At 40.5% G+C, this 24,673-nt stretch overlaps 1 protein-coding gene across 1 annotated transcript in view; it reads right to left on the bottom strand.

Annotated features, from left to right (window-relative positions):
• The window catches only part of ULK4 (unc-51 like kinase 4), a 610,308-nt gene extending 594,754 nt beyond the window's left edge, over positions 1–15,554 (bottom strand). The window contains exons 1-7 of the mRNA XM_080819657.1: positions 15,486–15,554; positions 11,191–11,383; positions 8,937–9,036; positions 5,647–5,786; positions 3,374–3,536; positions 1,040–1,141; positions 158–241 (exon numbers count right to left, since the gene is read on the bottom strand). Of these exons, the coding sequence (XP_080675783.1) occupies positions 158–241; positions 1,040–1,141; positions 3,374–3,536; positions 5,647–5,786; positions 8,937–9,036; positions 11,191–11,328 (727 nt within the window). The 5' untranslated portion in view covers positions 11,329–11,383; positions 15,486–15,554. The remainder of the gene's footprint in view (positions 1–157; positions 242–1,039; positions 1,142–3,373; positions 3,537–5,646; positions 5,787–8,936; positions 9,037–11,190; positions 11,384–15,485) is intronic.
• Between the last annotated feature and the right edge of the window lie 9,119 nt (positions 15,555–24,673).

The raw sequence follows: 24,673 nt of genomic DNA, 5'->3' as shown, positions 1-24,673 counted from the left end.
ATGCTAACATTTCTAAAAATATCAATCTGTCTATAAAATGTAAATTTGAGGGTTAGGAATTAAAAACAGATTTTAGATAAAAATGTACCATTAGTGTCAGATGTAAACTAGCTGCCTTTATCACAAAAATAAAAAATAAAAAATAAAAAGATCTTACCTTTTGGAACAGGTGGCAAAGGATCCTCATAAAAAATCTTTTCCACTAATTCTGAAAAAGTTTCTGAGAAGAATGGAGGTTTTCCTGAAACCACAAGAAAAACTGCAAAATTAGACAATACTTTGCTATCACTAATAATTCTAAATAAATCTCAACTACAGATAGTTTAGGATTATAAAATTGATAGGAAAAAATATAGAACAAGAACTATTTACTGAATGCTTGATACAGACCAGGCACACTGTATATTTTTATATTTCTATAATTCAAAACCTATCAGCCTAACAAATATGCTGATGCATTTATGGACCATTGCCATGATCCCAGGGCTGCATGGGTCACTGGACACATCTGAATAATTCACAGGCACAAGGTACCTTACAACTTCTAAAAATCTATAATAATCTAATAATCTAATAAGTAGGCACATTTTTCCAAATGATTATCATGAAGAACACCTGTATGTCAGAAGTTCCTTGACCTCTTATGTTAAAGGTTCCAGACATATGCATAGACACCAAGAATACAGGAGGAATATAGAGAAAAGCAAGCTAAAACCAGTTATATAAAAATTTGGTGGGATGCCTGAGTGGCTCAGTGGGTTAAGCCAATGCCTTTGGCTCAGGTCATGATCCTAGGGTCCTGGGATCAAGTCCCGAATCGGGCTCCTGGCTCGGTGGGGAGCCTGCTTCTCTCTGCCTCTGCCTGCCTCTTTGCCTCCTTGTGTGCTCTGACAAATAAATAAATAAAATCTTAAAAAAAATTTTTTTTGAAAAGCCAGGTTTTTTTCCTCATCTTCCAGGTAAAATTGCTGCAAACTACAGACTTCATCCTTGTGTGTGTGCTCGGCTCGGATTTTAAAATGAACCAAAAAGTAATCACCTGAAAACATTTCATAAAGCAGGCAGCCCAAAGACCAGAGGTCACTGGTGATGGAGAAGTCAGCACCCCTCAAAATTTCTGGCGCTGTATATGTAAGAGATCCTAGAAGTATAAAAAAACAACTTTGTTAGGCATTTGTATCAATCCCCAAAACAAATCTACCTCCCTAGGCCTTCCTATGTATTCCACACTTTTTAATGGTTTCTAATTTTAAGGTTTCATTTACAAGGCTACATAAGAACACAAAGAGGTTTCGAAAACCCACTTGAGTTGGAGGTATGGCACAATTACCAGTATATTTTTTTTTTAAGTAACAATTTAAATAATCAAAAGAACCTTTGACTATAATATTTTCATTAGAATAGGCTAAATTATATAGCAGTAACACCCCAAATTCCCACTGGCTTACCAACAAAGGTTTATTTATTACTCCAACTACACATCCACCACAGGTCAGCCCAGGGGCCCTGACCCTCAGAATCACTCCAAGAGCCAGGCTGACAGAGACACCATCTCAACACAGGCTTCCATCATCACCAAGACAGGGGAAAGAACATAGCAAACTGCACACTGGCTCTGAAAATGCCCACCTCAGAGTAACTCCCATCACTTCTGCTCACACTTCCTAAACTTTGGAAGGGAGAAGATGCAATCCAGGGGAACAGGCAATGTTTGGTGAGGAACACTAAGGTGTGCCACATAGACTTTATTATACAAAATTTAATATTACAAAGAAGTGGGGCACCTGGGTGGCTCAGTGTGTTAAAGCCTCTGCCTTCAGCTCAGGTCATGATCTCAGGGTTCTGGGATCGAGCCCCGCATTGGGCTCTCTGCTCAATGAGGAGCCTGCTTCTCCCCCCACCTCTGCCTGCCTCTCTGCCTACTCTTGATCTCTGTCAAATAAATAAAATCTTAAAAAAAAAATTACAAAGAAGTAGCTTTGAGTTAGCAAGTTCCCTTATTTACTGATGAGAAACTGAAGCTTAGAGGGTCCCCTAACATCTCCTAAGTCACATGGCTGAGGGGTTGCAGAGCACCCACCAGAATTCCACTGAAAACCCGCCCATCTTCCAATGAGAAAGTTCTTTCCATGAAGCGAGTCATCACCACTCACTGGGAAAGTAAAATTCCACTGAGGTAAATCTTCCAGCAAACAGTATCCCCAGGACCCATTACAGCCAGGGCAGCAGTCTCAGGTGGCCTCTGTTTAAAGCTCTCCTAGGTGACATTTTTGCTATGCCCTCACATTTCATGCATACATTCACTCACACAGCACACACTTACAGAAGGCCTATTTGCCCTTACTATGCCAGGTCCTGAGAAAGCAAGCATAAGTAAGACCCCCAAGATGCCCAGGCACCCTGCCCAACACTTAATAGACACCTCATTAGTAGGTGTTGAAGGTGAATGTCAGTCTTCCCCGATTAGAATGCTAGTTTGGTTAGGCCTGAGGGTTTTGCCTATTTGTTCACATCCGTATTTCCAGTGTCTAGGACATGTCTAAATGTCTGTTGATTTACGCACTTTCTTCTTCCCTCAACATTGAGTTAATAAACATACTAACGAACGAATGAAGTCCCTACCAACATAACTGCATGGGAAGAAAATGATTACGTGTGTTAAGTTTGACAACAGATTTACACATGGAACATTACAAAAGAGGGGAGCCTAGTGGCTCTGTCAGTTAAGCTCCAACTCTTGATTTTGGCTCATGTCATGATCTCAGGGTTGTGAGACTGAATCCCACATCAGCTCCGCACTTGGCATGGAGCCTGCTTGGATTCCCTCTCTCCCTCTCCTTCTCCCCTTCCTGCCCCCAGCTATACTCGCACACTCCCTCTCTCTCTAAAAACAGTATTACAAAAGGTATCACTTCACAATCTCCCCTCAAGTACAACAACTCTTAACACTCCAGGCCCCATCTCACTGGCAAAACCACCTCCCAAAAATGCACCCTAACAATCTCCCTTAATTTCAGAATATCAGCTGCTCATCAATGCTGAAAAAATATCTACTGAGCCTATAGCTTGTGCCAGGCACTGTTCTAAGTACTTAGGATACAGCAGGAAGCAGGACAAAATGGCCATTCCCATGTTCAATGAGTGGTGACATAGAAAGCCAAGGATAGAATACAAGCTTTGTTAGAGATTCCCTGTACTTTACACAGTATTGGACCTATGCGAAAACCTTTGGGCTATAGACAAAGCCACCCCCATACCCAGATTTCTACTGTTATTTTCAATATATTAATTTGACTGGCAAAAACACAAAGTTGATATTATCTCCTGAACACATGACTTGGGCAGTGTTCTGATCTGTAAGCTCTCCACATACCTTTGGCTCTACTTTTTACAGTTTTCTTCAGTACATTTTCCCCACTATCACCTCCGCCTTCTCCTGCTGCCACCAAAGCAAAGAACTCTTCCAAATTTTCACCTTCTACTTTGGCCAAGCAAAAATTACTAAACTTCAATGTGCCAGGCCCTTCCAAGAGTATCTATGAAGACGAGAAAATAAAGGTGTTCAGAAACCAGTCCCATTTGCACTCTCCTTGAGTCCCTCTTCAAATCCCACTGAAGATCTTGGAGCACTGGCCTTCTTGCTTCATCCTACTCAAAAAATTAAAGGCATATAAATTTTTAAAAGTGGCTAAAGAAAAAAAATCCAACATTTTAATAATAGGATCAAATATTAAACTGCCCATGCTCAGATGTATACAATGAACACATCATAATCACAGAGGGAAACCACATGCCTTTGGGAAAGATAAAGAACAATGTATATGGAACAATCCATCCTTGCCAATCCTCCATGACAGCTGTAGGAGGATTTGAAAACCTACTTCTCCAAGGTGTTGTTTACTCACAGGCTCAAAACTAGCATTTTGAAGTTAGAGGTCTAGCCCTAGGTCCACCACTCCAGTTCAGACTGGAGAATTTACTTAACCTATCTAAACCTCAGTCTCCTCACCTGTAATTATATTTTCATATGGAGGGCCTACAATAATAATGTTTAACAATATTCAGCTTTGTATTTCATTATGTACACCTTCACAAAGTAGCAACTCAAACCAGTAATAAGTACAATCCCTAAGAATATGTACTTATAAATACTAGATGCCATTGATTGAAAACACCAGCAAGTGTCCTAGAAGCTTAACCTAAATATAGTATGGAATCCATCTCCAGATCACAGACAAGGAAGTCAATGCAGAGAGAAAGGGAAACTTGCCCAGGGTCACACAATTTCTAAATGTCAGTGTCACCTATGATTCTGGAACTAAGCAGGTTTCATTCCTCTACCACACTGAAGCACATTTAGTTATGGGTCATTAATTTTTACCAACAAAGAAGCTTTTGACCCATAATGTCACTAATCAAATAGCAAAGCCAAAAAGGTCATTATCAAGCTAAAACAATGGCTCATAATCATATATCATAATTTAAGAGCTTAGCATCTTAGTTTATAGAGATACTGAGCTCATTATTCACAATATACCTTGGCAACAGTAACATTTACTCAAAGGACTCAGAGGAGAGTTCCCATTCTAAAAGGTACTTCGAGGGGCACCTGAGTGGCTCAGTGGGTTAAAGCTTCTTCCTTCAGCTCGGGTCAAGATCCCGGGGTCCTGGGATTGAGCCCTATATCGGGCTCTCTGCTTGATGGGGAGCCTGATTCCCCCTCCCACCGCCGCCTGCCTCTCTGCCCACTTGTGAGCTTTCCCTGTCAAATAAATAAAATCTTAAAAAAAAAATAAAAATAAAAAATAAATAAATAAATAAATAAAAGCTACTTCGATAGGTAACTAAAATATGGCACGTTTTTAATTTAAAAAAATATTAATTCAAGGACCTCCTGGGTGGCTCAGTCAGTTGGGCTTCAACGCTTGGTTTTGTCTTAGGTCATGATCCCGGGTAAGGGGATTGGCTCCACACTCAGCACGGAGTCGGCTGGACATTCTCTCTCCCTCTCCCTCTGCCCTTTCTTTTAAGATTTTATTTATTTTTTTAATTTATTTTATATATATATATATTTTTTTTAAGATTTTATTTATTTGGCAGACAGAGATCACAAATAGGCAGAGAAGCAGGCAGAGAGAAAGAGAGAGGGAAGCAGACTCCCTGCTGAGCAGAGAGCCCAACGTGGGGCTCCATCCCAGGACCCTGGGATCATGACCCGAGCCAAAGGCAGAGGCTTTAACCCACTGAGCCACCCGGGCACCCCAAGATTTTATTTATTTTTATTTGACAGACAGAAATCACAAGTAGGCAGAGAGGCAGGCGGAGAGAGAGGCAGGGAGGCAGGCTCCCTGCTGAGGAAAGAGCCCCAATATGGGGCTTGATCCCAGGATCCTGGAATCATGACTGGAGCAGAAGGCAGAGGCTTTAACCCACTGAGCCACCCAGGTGCCCCATCCCTCTGCCCCTTCTTGATAGGGCTCACTCTAGCTCTAAAATAAATAAAAGCTTTAAAAGAAAAAAAAAATTAACTCAATTTCAAGATGGTCTGTATTTTACCTAAATTTTATCTAAAAATATAAACACCTCTGAGAAAGCACTAAAACTTAAGACCATAGGAGTTAGGAAATGAAAACTTTCATAAATTACCTTGCCCGGAGAAAGGTCACAAAAGAGAATGCCAAGTTGATGAAGATGATGTAATCCAGTAATGAGGTCAACCCCAAATTCTCTAACAACATCTTCTGGGAGGTTTTCATCTTGAGCAATAACCATTTCTAAGGAACCACCTGCAAGTTGATTAAAAATCACCTATTTTAACCCACCAACATAACACAGTGCCTCCAGGAGCTCCCATGATGGGAGATGATACTGAGCCTTAAAAAAATAAATCAGTACACATGGACAGCCTGGCAGGGGAAATGCACATATGAATGAACACAGTGGTCCAAGCACTGAAGAGGAATTTGTGTCCACACTCCAGAGCCAGCTTCCAGAGACTTACTGCTCAGGATGGGAAACTAGTCAGTAAGCAAGCAGGAGGGATGCAGGGAGAATCCTTCTGGTGTTATGATTTCTAACTCATCCCTCGGGAATTTAATAGCTACAAAAATTAGTGGTAAATATTAATTCAAATTGTGCATTTAAAACACATCATGCAAAGCATAGCCACATTTACTCCTATACAAAGTTAACCATTTTCTACAAAGTCTGCATGGAAGAAAAAGGTCTTTCCTTAACAGAAAATCACAACCCTTAGAGTACATCACTGAGGAAATAAAACAAAGGCAGACACAGTGTGAATTCTATTTCTATACTATACCAAGGTCCTGTTCACATTTCTACCATCTAAGTTCCAGGAACAAACTTTTTTTTAAAGCATCAAGGTTGCAACAGGAGACAAGTTCAGAGGAATATATATAACCCTGCATATAATGTTCTCTCCCCAGAGCACTCTTCTCTTTGTGATGATTGTATATCCCAGGCAGCTATCCTAACTTGGGCTCAAATAAAACTCTTCTCCTTTCTCTTAAGAAAAACAGAAAAGAGAAGAGAAGAAAGAAAGGAGAAAAGAGAAGAGAAGAAAGAAAAGAGAAGAGGAGAGGAGAAAAGAGAAGAGAAGAGGAGAGGAGAAAAAAGAAGAGAAGAGGAGAGGAGAGGAGAGAAGAGAAGAGGAGAGAAGAGGAAAGGAGAGGAGAAAAGAGGAGAGGAGAGGAGAGGAGAGAAGAGGAGAGGAGAAAAGAGGAGAGGAGAGGAGAGAAGAGGAGAGGAGAAAAGAGGAGAGGAGAAAAGAGAAGAGGAGAGGAGAAAAGAGAAGAGGAGAGGAGAAAAGAGAAGAGGAGAGAAAGGAAGAGAGAAAAGAGGAGAGAAAAGAGAAGAGAAGAAGAGAGAAAAGAGAAGAGAAGAAAAGAGAAGAGAAGAAAAGAAAAGAGAAGAGAAGAGAAGAAAAGAGAAGAAAAGAAAAGAGAAGAAAAGAAAAGAGAAGAAAAGAAAAGAGAAGAAAAGAAAAGAGAAGAAAAGAAAAGAGAAGAGAAGAAATGAGAAGAGACGAAATGAGAAGAAATGAGAAGAGAAGAAATGAGAAGAGAAGAGAAGAGAAAAGAAAAGAGAAGAGAAAAGAAAAGAGAAGAAAAGAAAAGAGAAGAGAAGAGAAGAAAAGAGAAGAGAAGAGAAGAAAAGAGAAGAGAAGAGAAGAAAAGAGAAGAGAAGAGAAGAAAAGAGAAGAGAAGAGAAGAAAAGAGAAGAGAAGAGAAGAAAAGAGAAGAGAAGAAAAGAGAAGAGAAGAAAAGAGAAGAGAAGAAAAGAGAAGAGAAGAAAAGAGAAGAGAAGAAAAGAGAAGAGAAGAAAAGAGAAGAGAAGAAAAGAGAAGAGAAGAAAAGAGAAGAGAAGAAAAGAGAAGAAGGGGGGGAGGACGCGGGAAGGGGGGGAGGACGCGGGAAGGGGGGGAGGACGCGGGAAGGGGGGGAGGACGCGGGAAGGGGGGGAGGACGCGGGAAGGGGGGGAGGACGCGGGAAGGGGGGGAGGACGCGGGAAGGGGGGGAGGACGCGGGAAGGGGGGGAGGACGCGGGAAGGGGGGGAGGACGCGGGAAGGGGGGGAGGACGCGGGAAGGGGGGGAGGACGCGGGAAGGGGGGGAGGACGCGGGAAGGGGGGGAGGACGCGGGAAGGGGGGGAGGACGCGGGAAGGGGGGGAGGACGCGGGAAGGGGGGGAGGACGCGGGAAGGGAAGGGGGGGAGAAAAAAAGTCTTGGAGCGCCTGATGGCATTGGACTCTTGATTTCAGATCAGGTCATGATTTCAGGGTCATGAGATTAAGCCCAGTCAGGCTCTGTGTTGGGCATGGAGTCTCCTTAAGATTCTCTCCCTTTCTACTTCTGCCCCACCCCATCCCCCAATGCCCCCTGACCAGGGCCTGCACACACTCTTGAGAAAAAAAAAAAAAGTCTTAGATGTTATCTGAAAGTTCAGTCAGAACACTATGAAGGTAGATTTTTTGAAGCTGATTTTTGTTTCAGTGGGTGAGGAACCACTCCATACACAGGCATAAAGTAGTAAAGCTATGAAGATGGTCTGGGAGCAGAAATAACAGCTGAAGCAAGAAGGAACACAGGGAAAGTCCCCTGATCACCTCAACAGTGTGTTCAACTGTGCAAGCAATTAAACCATAGTCCTTTCCTATTATTTTGGAAAAAATAAAATGTAAGAATTATTCCAAATAACCTCTTTCATGATTCAGTTTTATAAATTTGAATTGCCAATATAATGGGTAAGACCCATAAAACTAGAAATTCTATCTTAATATTTAGTGATCCTTTATTATCAATGTATAAACAGAAGTATGCTAACAGTGGTACTTTTTCCCTGAAGACACTGAAACTAAAAGCCCAGATAATATCAATATAGTCAGTCAGTTTTCTCCCTACATACAGTCACAGAAAGTTGTATAAAGCAAGAGCTATAAGAAGTTATCTCTAATCATTGTTAGGTGGTAGTATTTGTTGGTTCATCTTTTACTTATTCACATTCCTTAAGTTTTTATAAACAGTAAGTATTCTCTTCATAAACAAAAAGATGATCACTTTATAAACTAATGAGTTAACTAATAGCTACTTTAACTAAAACACTTGGTTTTTATTGACTAAGAAAACTTGCTTGATAAGTTCATCACTAAAAAAATTTCTAAATTTTTATATAGGCAATTTAGTAGTATTTTATACCAAAATAAAGTTAAGCCCAAATTGAATTTTACCGTCTCCCTCTCAGCAGACATCTTTGCTCTTTATTCTCCCCTACTAACCAAACATACATGCAAGCGAACACAGTCAATAGTATCAAGTGCTTCTATTTGCAATACAAAAGGAAAATAACAAAACCTACATATGTTTTTTCAAAATTACATGAGGTGGAAATATTTGTAGCACTTCCCTCACACACCTACCTGTGCAGAGTTCCACCACTAGCCAGAGATGATTGCTGGTTTCATACCATTCATGAAAAGTTACGATGTTTTTGTGTTTAATTTCATGGGTGAGACGGACCTATAAAAATACAGCATTTACAAACACACACAAAAAAGAAAATGCTTAATTTTCTCATATTAATCCTCACATCTGTTAAGAAACACCTAAATACACAATTGGGAAGTGGGTAACGAGAGCAGAATTTGGTGGAATCAGACAAACATTAAAATGATGGCTCTGAAGGTTGGTGATGTGGAAAAATGCTAATTTAATGTACAGTCTTTAAAAAAAACCTATGAAATATAGTTTTGTGTATTTATGTAAACACAACATTGCAAAAGAAATGTTCATAGGAAAAAGACCGAAAAGAATATGTCAAAATAGCTGTTATGAGTAGAACTGCTGGTAATTTCTTCTACTATTTTCTATTTTCTACATTAAGTACACACTACTTTTATAATTAGGAAAGAAATAATTTTCAAGGAAGAAAAGCACTTTTACTAAGTAACAATAACCTCAAGGCTCAATAACACAATAGTTAGATTATATAGCAAGTGACAAAATATTAGCCCAACTTCAAAACGTTAAATTTTATATCATAAAAAAAGACAGCATAATAATTTAAATGAAAAAGGCAAGAAACAAAATTATGCAGTATCAGGATTCAAATTTTTTTTTTAAACTCATAGTAAACAACACTAGAACCAACCAACCAAAACAAAACAGGGACTACCTCAGGTGACAGCACAATGCAGCCCTTTCTTTTCCCCACCTCTTCTACCCATTCTTCTGGATTTTCCAAGTTTTCTATAATAATGATACATTACTTTTAAAATATTTAAAAGAATCCTTAAAGGATTCTACAATTTTATTCTTAAAAATATCCTTAGTGGGGACGCCTGGGTGGCTCAGTGGGTTAAGTCTCTGTCTTTGGCTCAGGTCATGATCCCAGAGTCCTGGGATCCAGCCCCATATCAGGCTCTCTGCTCAGCAGGGAGCCTGCTTCCTCCTCTCTCTCTGCCTGCCTCTCTGCCTACTTGTGATCTCTGTCAAATAAATAAAATCTTTAAAAAAATCCTTCGTGAATCCCAGTGTAAATTCTTTCGGATTATTAAAAGAATCATTACAGTGAGCCCACTGATCTTAAAATGTACATTTCCATTATATCATGAGAATACCTGTGCACCAAAAACAAGAGTGAACTGAAAACTCAAAGATGCAAGAACCTGTCAGTTAAAAAAAAATACTAACTTGCCTCAGGGATTTTTGTTTTCTCCCTTTAAAATCCTAAGAAGAAGGTGGAGGGATGACTAGGTGGAGCACAGTGGATTTTTAGGGCAGTGAAAGTCTTCTGTATGATACTGTAATGATCCATATTACATTTGTCCACCACTTGGAATGTACACCACCAAGAGTGCACCCTAATGTCAACTATGGAGTTTGGATGATTATGCTGTATCAATGTGGAGTCATCCATTGTAATATATGTGCCACTTCGGTAGGGATGCTGACAATGGAGAAGACTATGCATGCAGGACAACAGGGAGTAAGTGGAAAATCACTACACTTTTTGCTGTGACTCTAAAACTGCTCTTAAGAACTTAACTTTTTAGGGGCACCTGGATGGCACAGTTGGTTAAGCATCCAACTCTTGATCTCAGGGTCATGAGTTCAAGCCCCACACTGAGCTCCACCCTGGGCATGGAGCCTACTATTTTAAAAAAATTAACTTTAAAAAAAAATAAGTTCTAGAGATGGTGTTGGTTATACAGCATAATGAATATACTGAATATCACTAGCTATACACTTAAAAATGGTCAAAATGGTAAATTTTTGATACATGTATTTTACCACAATGAGGGGGGAAAAAACCTCTAAATTTGGTCCAGGACCCTGGGCTATAAATTTTAAACCCAACTCACTCTTACCCACTGTCCTTCCTTTGGCAAGCTTCATAAATCATATACTAAATTTATAAGTAAATAATCTACTATAGAGTGTATTTTCCCTGACTCTTCCCAAAAAAATAACAAAGTTGGTAATCACCTAAGTATGTATACTAGTCATTATTCAGGATTGGTGGCACTAAACAGATAGAAGGTCACCCATCCCAGATTGAAAATATGGTATATGCTATAGTGAATTCAATGGCTTCAGTTTGATGCTACTACCTCTCCTTGATAATAGCTCTGTGTTTTCCCAGGAGGAAGGAAACATACTTGACTGACTTACCCAATTGGTTATTTCAGGCCTTTTGTTCTTATCAGTACAAAGAATAGCTACAAAATTGATTGTTCCCTTTCGTCGCCCTTTATAAACAACGGTGTTGCTTCCTCGGCCAATCTCCTCATACAGAATGAAGTTTTCCATCTCTGGGCGGAATCTCACATTGGATAAAATAACAGCCTAATGGCATCTCTAGTTCCTAAAAGGTAAACAAAAACATTTATAAATGCAAGCTGGTTACATGTTTAATTAGCCTAGGATACTTAATATGTAACCTAATAATTCTATAAACTCAGAAAATTCACCTACAAATATTAGATACTAATGTCTCTTTGTAGGGTGAAGAAAAAAATAAGCTAAGGGGAAAACAAAAAAATTCACAAATACTCAATTTCCTTCAATAAGATCAACAAAAGTAATGAAAATGACAAAAAGAGGGATGAATGAGATGCCAGTCAATGTATCTTGATACTTTTCTTAGGCTCTTATTACGAAGGCAAGCACATTGTGTCAACATCTGTATAGAATGTGCCAATAGGTGACCCACCTAAACCTCAAATTGTGAGATACAAATTAGACAATGTATGTTAAAATGCTTTATATGTAATGATATTTACATCTAATCCAAAAAGATTCTAAGAGTCAATCCAAATATTATTTGAAGTCAGCTGTCACCAAACGAAAGGGTCCTCTTCCACATTCAGCCTGCTGCCTGCATTTGTAAATAAAGTTTTAACTGGAACCGAGCCACGCCCATTCATTTGTATATTGTCTAAGGCTCCTTTTAGGCTACAATTGCAGAGCTGTGACAGAATAATGGCCTACACACATTTTAAATACCTCCTATCTAGCCCTTTACAGAAAAAGTTCACCAACTCCTGTTTTAAATTTAAACAAAAACAAAAAAAAAAATTTTTTTTAAACAACCACTTCATCATCTAGGATATAAACAGTTAAGAGAGTTCATTTTCTTGGCCAATTGGTCCTAATTTGCATGACTGAACAGGAATTGATATAGTCTTATCAGATTTTATTTAGAATTGAAGCACGTCAGTGGATTCAGCATCTTGAACAATACATTTACAATATAATCAAAGTATTTACTTGATCCACAAAACAGATTTTAAATTGGTATCTATTTGGAAGGATTTCATATGCTAGACTACAGAAAATTTTCCAGAAATTATCCGATAAGCTGTAAGAAATTCTTTAAAAGCAGCTATTTCTACATTGTATCCAGTCAGTCAGAACCTATAGCAAAACTCTTTGAAAAAGAATGTAAAAGAGAAGTTAATGAGTATGGCATTTCTTTTTGGGCAGATGAAAATGTTCTGGAATTAGTACTGATGGTTGTACAACTTTGTGAATACACTAAAAATCCCTGAATCATGGTGCCTAGGTGGCTCAGTAGGTTAAGTATCTGCCTTGGGTGCAGGTCATGATCTTGGGGTCCTGGGATTGAGCCCCTAGTGCTCCCTACTCAGTATGGAGTCTGCTTCTCCCTCTCCCTCTGCCCTCCCATCCTCACACTCTTGTTCTCTCCCCCAATAAATACAATCTTAAAAAAAAAAAAAATCACTGGGGGCACCAAGGTGGCTCAGATGGGTGGGCCTTTGCCTTCAGCTCAAATCATGATCCCAGAGTGCTGGGATCAAGGCCCACATCAGGTTCCCTGTTCTGCGGGGTGCCTGCTTCCCCGTCTCCCTCTGCCTGCTTGTGCTTTCTCAAACAAATAAGTAAATAAAATCTTAAAAAAAAAAAAAATCACTGAATTGTACATTTTAAAAGGGGTAAACTGTATAGTATCTACATATCTCAATTTTGTGTTGATATAATTGACATACTTTAAGTTTAAAGTGTACAATGTGATTTGATACATTTATATATAAGAATATGATCACTACCATAGCAGTAGTTAATATCTCTACATGTCACATAATTATCATTTTTTTTGTGGTAGGAACATGTAAGATCTATTCTTGTAGTGAATTTGAAGTACATAATACCTTACTGTTTAGTATAATCACTATGCTGTATACCAGATCTCCAGAATGTATTCTCTGCTGTAGGCCATACCACAACAGGTATGGCCTACAAACCTGAGAGTCAGATTTGGCCAATAGGCAGCAGTTTGTCCTATCCTGGCATAGAGAACCAGTAATCTAACAATCTAGGAATAACTAATTTTATGATTCCACTTTCCAAAGAAATTAAAATTTACAGCAAAATGGGGCAAAAATCTATAAAATGTACAGGCTAGTAATTACATTTAGTTATTTGGATTACAAATCTGGTCTCTATGTCAAATCAGAAGAACTCATACTATTGAGAGCAAAATTCTTTAAATTTTAAGTAGAAAAGATGTGGAAGAAATCCAAATTTAAATCAAATGAAAATCCAAAAGTGGCACAGGTAGTATCTATTTATTTTAACAAGCACTTTTACTAAGTTCTATGCTCGTCTCTTCCTAAAACCCATTCATTAAAAACCAATGCTGACTCATGACCCACCAAAATTCAGCCCAGACAAGAGTAATTTTGTGGCAACAGGTCAATATTACAAAGTATGTAATATAACCAAAGTAAGATTAAAATGACAATATGTTAAGATGGGAAAGCCATTTAGCCAGAAAAAAATAACCAGACCTTTAACATTTAGTTAAATGTTCGCAAATTGGCTACATTAGTATACAACAGGATAAGGTGTTGAAGTAAGTTTTTATGTAAGACAAAGAATTGATTCTTTGAAAATAAGGTTTTAAGCCACAAGGAAAAAAAAAAAAAGAAATCTTCAAGTTTTGAACTTGACTCAGGCCAAATTATTTTCTTCAATCTTTTACTGAGTAGTGACATCTGGGCAGACCACGCAGCCTGAAATTAATGAAATGCACCAATTACAAAGTCTGGCTTAGGTAAGAGAGGTTTACTATGGAAACACTTCCCCTCTCTGAGGCTCAGTTTCCTTAGAGTAAAATAGGAATTGGATCAGATGATTTTCTAAGTTTTGTTTCAAGTTTGAAATTCCACGCTTTTAGAGTCTTTTTGGCTCACTCCAAGGCCATTCTCACCTTAGACTTCCTAATAAGAGTTTTTAAAAACATGTAACCTCTTAAACTGTAAAATAAAACACAAATACAGAAAACTCCACAAAATAAATGTATAGTTTAATGATTATAAGAGGGACATCCTTGGGATCAGCATCCAGGTAAAGAACATCACTTTGCCTGCTACTCCAGCAATCCCTTCCTGAGCCTATGGCAATCACAACTCCTCATCCTTTCCAAAGGCAATCACTCTCCCGAGTTTCAGTTATCACTTCCTAGTGTTTGTTTATTGTGTTCTCACCGAGTGTGCATTTCCAGACACCACCATTTAGTCTTCCCAATTTTTCTAAAGGTGTGGCGTGTTTTTTAAGACTCTCAACCTACAAGCTCACCAAGGTATTATCAGAGAAGCCAGAAATCAGAACGAATCACACATAGAACCAAATGAGGCATTCTTAAGATTCAGTGGCTGGGCTTACAGGCAACAAACTCTAAAACTAACCAGGTGCTAGAGGCACGCAGATGAAGACCGGAACCCTCCCTCACTTAACTCTACCTTCAGATCATTAACTCCTCAACTAGCAGCAGCTGACCCAGCCCAAACCTGTTGAATCAGAAACTCTGGAAGCAAAGCCCAGCCACCTGTGGTTTCACTCACCCCCCGGATGCACGCTCAACTTCGACTAAAACAACCTTTTTGGAGGGCGTAAAGGTGGCAGGCGCTGTGCCCAAGCATTCAACAGGTGCGCCTCCTTGACAGGCTTAATTAACTACAGGCTTTAAGCTTAGTCTGATCTCGAAAGCGCAGGTGCTCAATCACTATGTAAACACCCCTCACTCCAAGAAGCTAACTGCCAGCTAACTGGAGGCTTTCACTCTCTCTCCACGTCCACGGACATCTGGAAGCACAGCCGGCTTAGAATTCGGGAAGCGCCGCCAAGGTTTTAACGGGAAAAACTCCGAATCTAGGACGTCCATAAAGCTCATCTCCTGAACCCTACAGCCCCGAATCCCCCTTGCACCTAAGTCCTCGAGGAGGTGTTCCGTGTGCCCGGAACCAAAGCCTCGAGAAAACTGTTTCAGGTTTTTAGTTTAACTCGGTAACAAAGCAGAGTCCGAAGAAAGAAGACGCCGGAGACACAGGGTTCACGGAGAAAGGGTAGGTGAATGGCGCCCCTCCAGGCCTGTAGCGTACCCCGCACCCTCAGCAAGACACAAACCCGAATTCGTAAACCCTAAAACTGCCACTGCCTCTCACCAGAACGCTCGGTGGGGAAAAGCCGCCGACGCAATGGAAGGCTCCCGCCAAGGCCCGCTTCTAGGGTTCTAATCCTTCAAGGCAGGTCCACTGGCCAAGGCCCGGGGTGAAGCAATGAAGCAAAGTGGAACGCGCAGGCGTAGTTTTAGGTAGTGCGTGTCTAACACCCCTCTGCGTTTGGATTCGCCCATCCCGTCTCCAGGGCAGCACGCAGAACGCCGGAAGCAGCGCAGGGCGCTGACTGGCTGAGCAATTTGAGTTCCTATTGGCTAGGACCCGGAAGTGGGGGGGCCGTGGCAAAGCGTCTGTCCAACCTAACTGCGTGTGGTGGTTGGGATTTGGGGCGGATAGGAGACCTGCTTGGGCTATAGAGATTCGCATTTGGAGGCTATGAAAGCCTGGGACCTTGTTATTTCTTCTTGTCCCACACTGTCCTCCTCTATCTTCTTGCATTCTGACACTTGCCGGAGCTCAGGGACGAGGCGACGCAGTCTGGGTAACAAATAGCTCAGAAAGAAGCGGATGTCTCGGGTCCCTCACCCTTTAGAAGAAAAGAGAAGAGAAGACTAAAGAGAAAACCTTTCTTCTTGCACCTGAGAAAACAGACTATATCCTCCATCTCGAGTTGATTGCATATGTCTTTTAAAATTCCACGTCCTCAAATTCCTGCCAGGAGACACGTGAACACAAGCCCCCCTCTTCCCTCCGTCAAGTTAGGCCAGTGGTTCTCAAACTTTGGAACTTTCTCAATCACCTGGAACGCTTGTTGTAACACGTTTCTGGCCCCACACACAGAACACCTGATTCTTTGCCTCTGGATGAGGTCCAAAATGTTGCAGTTCTATCAAGTTTTACCAGATGATGTGGATGTTGCTGATCAGGAGCCACGCTTTGCAAAACTGTATGTGGAGGAGCTGTTCATCTCTTTGATCTCGGGTGAATCGCCGTTATTCTTTGACTTACAACCGTTCGTACTCTCTCAGGAATCTTTCTCAGCGGCTTCTGCTTTCAAGATAGAACTTGGAAGTACTTTCTAAATGACATGAGCTAAAGGCTGAAAGCAGTGGAGAATGAAGAATGCCTTCTGAACCCTGAGGCTTTTTCTACCCACAATGATGGCAGCCCCTAGTGTTCTAATCTTTGGTGAAAAAAATTAGCAAGGTTGGAGAAAGAGATTTGCCAAATACCTGGCAGAAGAGAAGGTCTCCCAATAAAAGAGCTATATTAATGCCTTATTTCTTCTAAACAAAGTTCGCTAATCAATAACCCCCAAAATGTGCGATAGATACTGAATGAGCCTTTTAATGCTTTAGTCTTGCATGTGTATATGTAGCCGCAAATATCAAGATACATGAGGAAAGACCCTAATATGAAAGAGATTAAAATAAGCAAACCAATGAAACAAAAACATGGCAGAAACCAGGCTAAAACCTCAATATAATATCATTATAGATGTGAAATATATAGCATCTGTAGTTTGCATTCTCTTTTGCTTTTCTTTAATGCAAGAGATTTAAGAGTTGGGCCTTTGTTTGCTTTGTTACTAGATAAATTTTGCTCTTCTTGTTGGCCCGCATATATTTGGTTTGGGGAAGCTACTGAAATTTCCTTTGTGGTCTAATAAATTACTAATATTTTTAAATGTTCCACAGGAGTTTGGAAAGAAGATCTGTTTCTTATTTGTTGTGTTCAGAATTTCATATGCATATTTTCAAGGTTATTAACTGACATGTTCTAATCTTTCAAACCTTTTTAAGTTGTTTTATCCTGATTGCTCTGCCACTTCCTGAGAAAGGTGTTTTGAAGTTACTCATTATGATTGTGGATTTGGCAATTACTTGTTTCTGGGTTTAGTTCAAGGACAGTGAGCTTAAAAAATAACAACAAAATTATCCCAGTGGAAATAAATAGAAGGAAAACACTATTAAAGATTTAAAAAGAAATGAAGGGGCACCTGGGTGGCACAGTTGGTTAAACAACTGCCTTCGCTCAGGTCATGCTCCCCGAGTACCAGGATCGAGTCCCGCATCGGGCTCCCAGCTCCACGGGGAGTCTGCTTCTCTTCTCTCATGCTCTCTTTCACTGTCTCTCTCTCTCAAATAGACAGATAAATAAAATCTTTTTTTTTAAAAACAGGAATGAATGAAACAGAAGTGGGGAAAATCCAACCAGGATATAAATTCAGAGGGCAGAAGATGGTTTTCATGGTTCTCTTTTGGGTTGTAATATCCTCCAGAGAACTAGACACAGAAGCTGACCATTGTCCCCTGCGGTCTCCAGCTCTCCTTGTGGTGTGCTCCGTGCTCAGATTACCAGCTCAGGATGGACTATCTGGGAGACACAAGCTCAAGTCTGAGAACCTCAAGACCAAAATACTCCATTACTTGGGAGTACTTTGAAGGCTTGGGAGAGAGCATGACCATTCCTCTAGCACTGGCTTGCAAGTGTAAATACTGAAAGATCCAGGTGCCACCTTCCTCTTCAATGGGAGATTTTCAACCCTATAACACTAACCCATAGTTTTTAAAATTTCTGTCCTCCCGAGATGTCTTTTCCCTTTAATAATAAGAATTAATCACTCTAACATCTGTTACACATGCTGTGGAAACTCCAGGTTAGACTAGATTTCCACAGAAATTACATTTTTTGGACACTTACTGCAACAAATACCTTGATGATTGCTTCCTTCTCCCCGTCTTATCTCCAGGACATCCTAGTCACCTCTGACCCTGCTCCCCCTCATGCATCTGATGGTGCTTTCTTCTTCTTCCTTCTGCAAAGCCCACGTTACTTTGCAAGACGTTTTACCGATGGTGTGGTAAGAACAGAGGTTACAACACAGACAGGACTTAAAGAGTGAGTGTTAGACATAGTCATGAAAAGGGTGTTAGAAAGCAGGCACTTGCACACTGCTGGTGGGAGAGCAATTTGGCAATGTTATCGAAATAACAGATGCACATCCCCAATGGTCCAGCGGCTCTTCTATAAATTGATCTAAATCATATATATGTGTGTGTATACATACACACACATATATACTTACATTTGAAATATAATGTATGCAAAAAGTATTCAATGCAGCCTCGTCTATAATTTTTTTAAAATGTCTATCAGCAAGATAATGATTAAATTAGACATGAATTTGCTCTTTGTGTATTGATATAGAAATATCTCCAAAACTAGTTATTAAGGGGAAAAAGCAAGGTGCATAACACTAAGCCTAATATACTCCCATTTATAAACAAAAAAAAGGAGCAAAAGTACATGCAGATATTTGTTCATATATGTGGAGAATAGTTCCAACACCTCCTGAAGGAAGGACAAGAAGCCAGTGACTGCTGACTATTGAAGGGGACCTGGGTGGGTGCAGGACCAACTAGAAGAGACACACTTTGTACAGTTCAAATTTGAAACCACATAACAGGACTACCTATTCTATCTCTGCATCACATAATGTAAATGAATATATGTTTTTATATGATATATAACATATGGATATGTTTTATATATACACACATATATACATTTATCCACAAATAGACAAAATGGAGTGTGGTTTGTTGCCATTCTGCAAGCCTCCCAGCCACGTACCACCCTCCTCTCTTAGACTTTCCCCATAGCCTCATATTCCCTTCTCTCCTCTTCTACTCAGTTCAGGACTGACATCCCTCTTTCTTTGTCTTCAGGGGAATATTGTCTCAGTCCCATCATCCTATCTGATGGAGCACCTGAGCTCCTTACCCATTCCTTATCTCCTCCGGACAGAACTGATCTAATCTTTCATCAGCAGGAAGGTTGTTACAGAGTTTCCCTAAACAGATGTTGACTGCTCCTGATTGCTACCTTTAGGTATCCAAAGAGTCTGTAGATTATTTGAACTCTGAGTTTTCTCTGAACAAGTCTCAAGCCAAATTATTAAGCCAGCCTCTCTAAGAGTCTCTGAAAGGGGAAGGGCTGGTTCCCTTCCCTCTTTCCTGGTAACACTGAAAGAAAAGTTCTTATCCATCCATCTCCACAAGCAGCTCTGATTTTCAGCCTGAGCATAAATTCGCATGTGATAGGGTAGTGTCACAGGTTTAACATTTCGTTTGTGATTTGTAGAAAATTATTTGTAAGCTTAGAAAGGCATTTCACACACACACACACACACACACACACACACACACACAGGCATTTCCCATGTGGAGATTAGCCATTCACATATTTTCTGCGTTTATTGTTTCGCTTTTACATTGGATTATTTAGTCCATCTGGAATTTGTCTTGGGGAACATAGGGGAAGTAGTTTCTAACTTTATTACACCTCAGAATAATTAACCAGTTATCCCAACACTAACATTCTCCCTTTCCTCAGGCACTTGTGATGCCTTCTTCATTGTAGACCAGTTTTTTGTAATATACACATGAAGCTCTGTTTCTAGCTTGTTTATTTTGATCGGTTGAGATCTCTATTTGTGGAGTAGTTGAAGATGATTCTGAATAATTTGGGTTTTAAAATTTTATAACATGGAAGAAAGACAAATTACCTGCAGAGAACAAAGGGGCAGGGTAACAGTGAGAACATAGGGAAGGGGATGGTTAAGAAAAGGCAGGGCACATGGGGCGCCTGGGTGGCTCAGTGAGTTAAAGCCTCTGCTTTCAGCTCAGGTCATGATCCCAGGGTCCTGAGATCAAGCCCCACATGGGGCTCTCTGCTCAGCAGGGAGCCTGCTTCCCTTCCTCTCTCTCTGCCTGCCTCTCTCCTTACTTGTGATCTCTATCTGTCAAATAAATAAATTAAAAAAAGAAAAGAAAAGAAAAGGCAGGGCACATGTGTGATGGGGAGCCATTTAGAGTTGAAGCCCTGAGCTACGCTAATAGCTGACCTGTGGCTGCAGAACATCAAATTACAATAAGAGAAAAATTCTGGCATTGTGACCCTCTGGAGTTCACAGCTGTCTGGGAACAGGATCAGAGGAATCATATGTATTAACCACGCATTCATTCAACAAATATATACTTAGAGCCTCCTATGTATCAAGAAAGACATTCACTCCTGAGTCTAAAGCAGTGAACAAAAAGATAGCTTTCTGTCTCACAGAGTCTACTGGAACTGGAGAGAGAAATGGTGTCCCTGGACAAGAATACATTGTCAATGGGGGTTATGCATCTTGCTTTTTCTTTTAAAATAGCCATTGTGGATGACTGTCCATTTTTGGTAGTGCAAAACATGAATCTCCTTCTCATAATTGAGTTATTGCTCACTGTCTTGGGTAGCGTTGCCTAGAAATCGAACCTGAGAAGGGGATTCTTGTGCATGTGATTTATTGGGAAGCGTTCCAAGAAAAGGGGGAGTGAGGAAAATAGGACAGGACATAGGAGAAGCTAAGCAGGAATGTGGTCTACCTGGAGACAAGCTTTGGCCCAAACCCACTGGTAGCCCCAAACCATAAATTGCAACTCAGAATTGGTTCCACCTTGAAGCTGAGGTGCCATTTTCAAATGCTGGTAGCCGTCAAATATTGTGGAAGTCCACTTCCACCAGGTCGAGCAGCCTAATTTCCAAGGTTGTGATGGTTACTCTTACATAGAGTAAATTTCGACAGAAGGAAGTAATTGGAGGATGAGTATACCAGCCAGGTAGAGAAAACCTTGGTTAGATCTCAGAAACATGAACTACATTCACCAAGTGAGACTTACACTTGCCTTAACCATAAATCTAACTAGAGTACTAGAGGTAACCCCACCTCTAATCCTATGGGTCTCTTTGTCCTAAGGTTATCAAAAGCCATAAAAGCCTAGACCAAGCCATAACTCTAAATTTACTCTTTCAACCCTAGACCTACGTTAGCCCTAAATCTAATCCTAGCCCCAATTGTAACCCTGACTTTAGCCATATCCCAAACATAATTCTATCACTAGGTTAACCTAAGCCCCACCCCTTTCTCCAATCTGAGCCCTGATCCTAACCCTAACCTTAACCACAGTTACAGCTCTGATCCCATGTCCTAGTCCTATGGTTCTCTTTATTCTTTCTTGTTTTTTTAAAGCCCAGTTCCCCAGTCTTTCCAATATTTCTGTGAACTTCCCTGTATCTTATCAATATATTAATATTTTATTTAATCAGAGTCCATTTCTGTTGCTTCCAGTTAAGAGCCCTGACTAATATGGGAAATGATCCCAAGAGTAGATGCAGACTAAAGAAAAACCCTAAAATTTCAGAGCAAATGGGTGGGTATCAGGTCTGCCTGGGGACCAACATGATGAGATCTAGCTCATTTTAAGGGTGGGAACTTGGCAACCTCTGGAAGAATGAGGGAAAACGATGATTGAAATTATTATCTGTAGTCACCTGGGATGGATACCCAATTGAAAAAAGGCTTGAGAGTAAAAAGCCATTACTGCAGGATACACACACACACACACACACACACACACACACACACACACACCACAAAGAGTTTAAGACCTGTGGCTTGAGATAGCTTCTTCTAATGGGGCTGGACAGTGTTAAGTTCCTAAATTCTTGGTTTGAAGCATGGAATAAAACCTCAGGAACCTGTATGACTATGATTAAAGAATCTCTTATTTCAAAGCTACATGACTTAAATTGGAAAAAAACTGTGGATTGCAAATTATATCAGCTGAATTTATAGCCTATTTTCTTAGTTGATTGAAACTGGTCTCACCGGTGACCTAGTGTGTTTTAATGCCAAAAGCCCCAAGTTATAAAATATAAATCAAAAGTTCTCAAACTTTTTGGTGTTGGGATGTTTTTCCATTCTCAAAAATTATTCAAGACCCTGGGGCACCTGGGTGGCTCAGTCAGTTGAGTGTCTGACCCTTGATGTCAGCTTGGGTTGTGATCTCAGGATCCTCTGATCAAGCCCTGTGTGGGACTCTGTACTCAGCAGGGAGTCTGCTTGGGGGATTTTCTCTTTCTCTCTCTCTCTCTCTCCCTCTCCCTCTGCCCCTCCCCCTGCTTGTAGTCTCTAGCTCTCAAATAAATAAATAAATAAATAAATCTTTTAAAAAAATTATTGAAGGGGTGCCTGGGTGGCTCAGTGGGTTAAAGCCTCTGCCTTCAGCTCGGGTCATGATCTCGGGGTCCTGGGATTGAGCCCCGCATCGGGGTCTCTGCTCAGAAGGGACCCTACTTCCCCCTCTCTCTCTGCTTGCCTCTCTGCCTACTTGTGATCTCCCTCTTTCTGTCAAATAAATAAATAAAATCTTTTTAAAAAATTTATTGAAGACCCCAGATTTTGTGTGCATAGCTATCGATATTTATCATGTCAACAATTCAAACTCAGAAATTTAAAAGTATTCATGTAATAATGTTTAACTAAAGAATAAATCCCTTACATTTTCACATAATGTATTTTGATAAACTATTTTCCAGAGAAAAAATTTAGTGAGGAAGATAGCATTGTTTTGTAAATCTCTCTAGGGTCTAGCTTAAATGGAGAGAGCTGGATTCTCAGTCGTGCCTCTGCATTCAGTCTGCTGAGATGTCATGTCACAGAGCCTCTGGAAAACTTCACAGTCTACTCAGAGAGAATGAGAGTGGAAAAGGCGGGTGGCCCCGTGTTTTACTATGAAAATAGGTTTGAGCTTGTACATACCCTAAAAGGAGCTCAGAGGCCCCCGGGGGTCCCTGCACCGTACTTTGAGCGCCATCGATAAAGAGAAAGGGCTCCAAAGACTTTAAGAGGGGACCTAATCATCCCTTTGTATGTGTCCCAATAGAACCCAGAAGACCCTTACTTCACTAAATCCTTGAGAAATATATTGGGAGAGAAGTATAAACATTTTTTAAGATTTTTTTTTATTTATTTGATAGAGAGAGAGAGACAGTGAGAGAGAGAATACAAGCGGGGGAGTGGGATAGGGAGAAGCAGGCTTCCCACTGAGCAGGAAGCCTGACACTAGCTCAATCCCATCATGACCTGAGCCAAAGCTAGACGCTTAACGACTGAGCCACCCAGGCACCCCTAAACATGTTTTAAAAGCACCTGAGTGGCTTTTCTCTGTAGGCTGTATTTGTTTCAGTGGGAATGGCGGGATCCCAGGAAGGTCTTATCACGCAGCTCTTGACTGCAAAGATTCAAGATGGGCATGGTTACCATGATAGCCGCCAGGGATGGTGAGACTAAACAGAATGTGCTCACCTCAGGGATATTTAAGTGGGGCTACTTAATGGTGTAGTCTGTACTACTAACGTAGATAACTGTGTACTAAGTACTATTTGATCTGTATGACCCTCCCTCCCCCCACAAAAAAGTTTAGGTCTAAAAAACAGAGGTGTAATTTGAAATACCATGATGGAAAATCATGGCCCCTCACCCAAAGACAGACCAGGAGTCTTTGAATGAGGAGGAGGCCCAAATGCCCATGAGAAGAAAATACTTCCACCAGACACAGAAACTTACTGTGTGTCTTCCTCCTGGTATTTTCCAAAAAGACTTGAAACCACTGATCAAAGTAACAGTGCACCAGGGAAAGGGAAATTCCTGGACTGTCAGGGGACTACTTGGCACTGGCTTTGAAATAACAAACCCAGACTGACTTTAAACAAAAGACGTTGCAAAACGACAATGGATTACCACAGGCTTCGTCAGTTGGTGTCTTAAAATTGCACTTGCTTTTCCAGATGTGGTCTCCTTACTGGAGTAAATCAACCTTCTTAGCATCTGGTGTGTAATTGTTATTTGTCAAGTGCATTTTTTAAAGATTTTATCTATTTATTTATTTGAGAGAGAGAGAGCATGAGAAGGGAGAAGTCAGAGGGAGAAGCAGACTCCCTGCTGAGCAGGAAGACAGATACAGGGCTCCATCCCAGGACTCCAGGATCATGACCTGAGCGGAAGGCAGTTGCTTAACCAATGGAGCGCCCCAGGTGCCCTGGGAAATGCATTTTTCTTTATCTCTCGACATGGTGGTGGGGGGGGGGGGGAATCAGTGTTTTTTTCTTCACCTGATAAGGTGAGTAGTGCACTTTCAAATTTTGCCTCTGGCTCTGTGCCACAGTTTAGCTCATAGCGACATTGACCCTCTCATCATCCTACAGGGTATCACACAGTTTCATTATATTGAAGCCATAATGCTGATAGAATCAGGAAAGATGGAAATAACAGGTCCGCTAGATTCCCTGGTAATACATATTTACCCTGTGAATATTCATAGGATATGAATCTTAAGAAACCCTAAGAA

This window comes from Martes martes (assembly GCF_963455335.1).
Source record: "Martes martes genome assembly, chromosome: 1".
In the NCBI taxonomy this organism is placed as follows: Eukaryota; Metazoa; Chordata; class Mammalia; order Carnivora; family Mustelidae; genus Martes; species Martes martes.
This window is presented reverse-complemented; position numbering and strand designations above follow the sequence as displayed.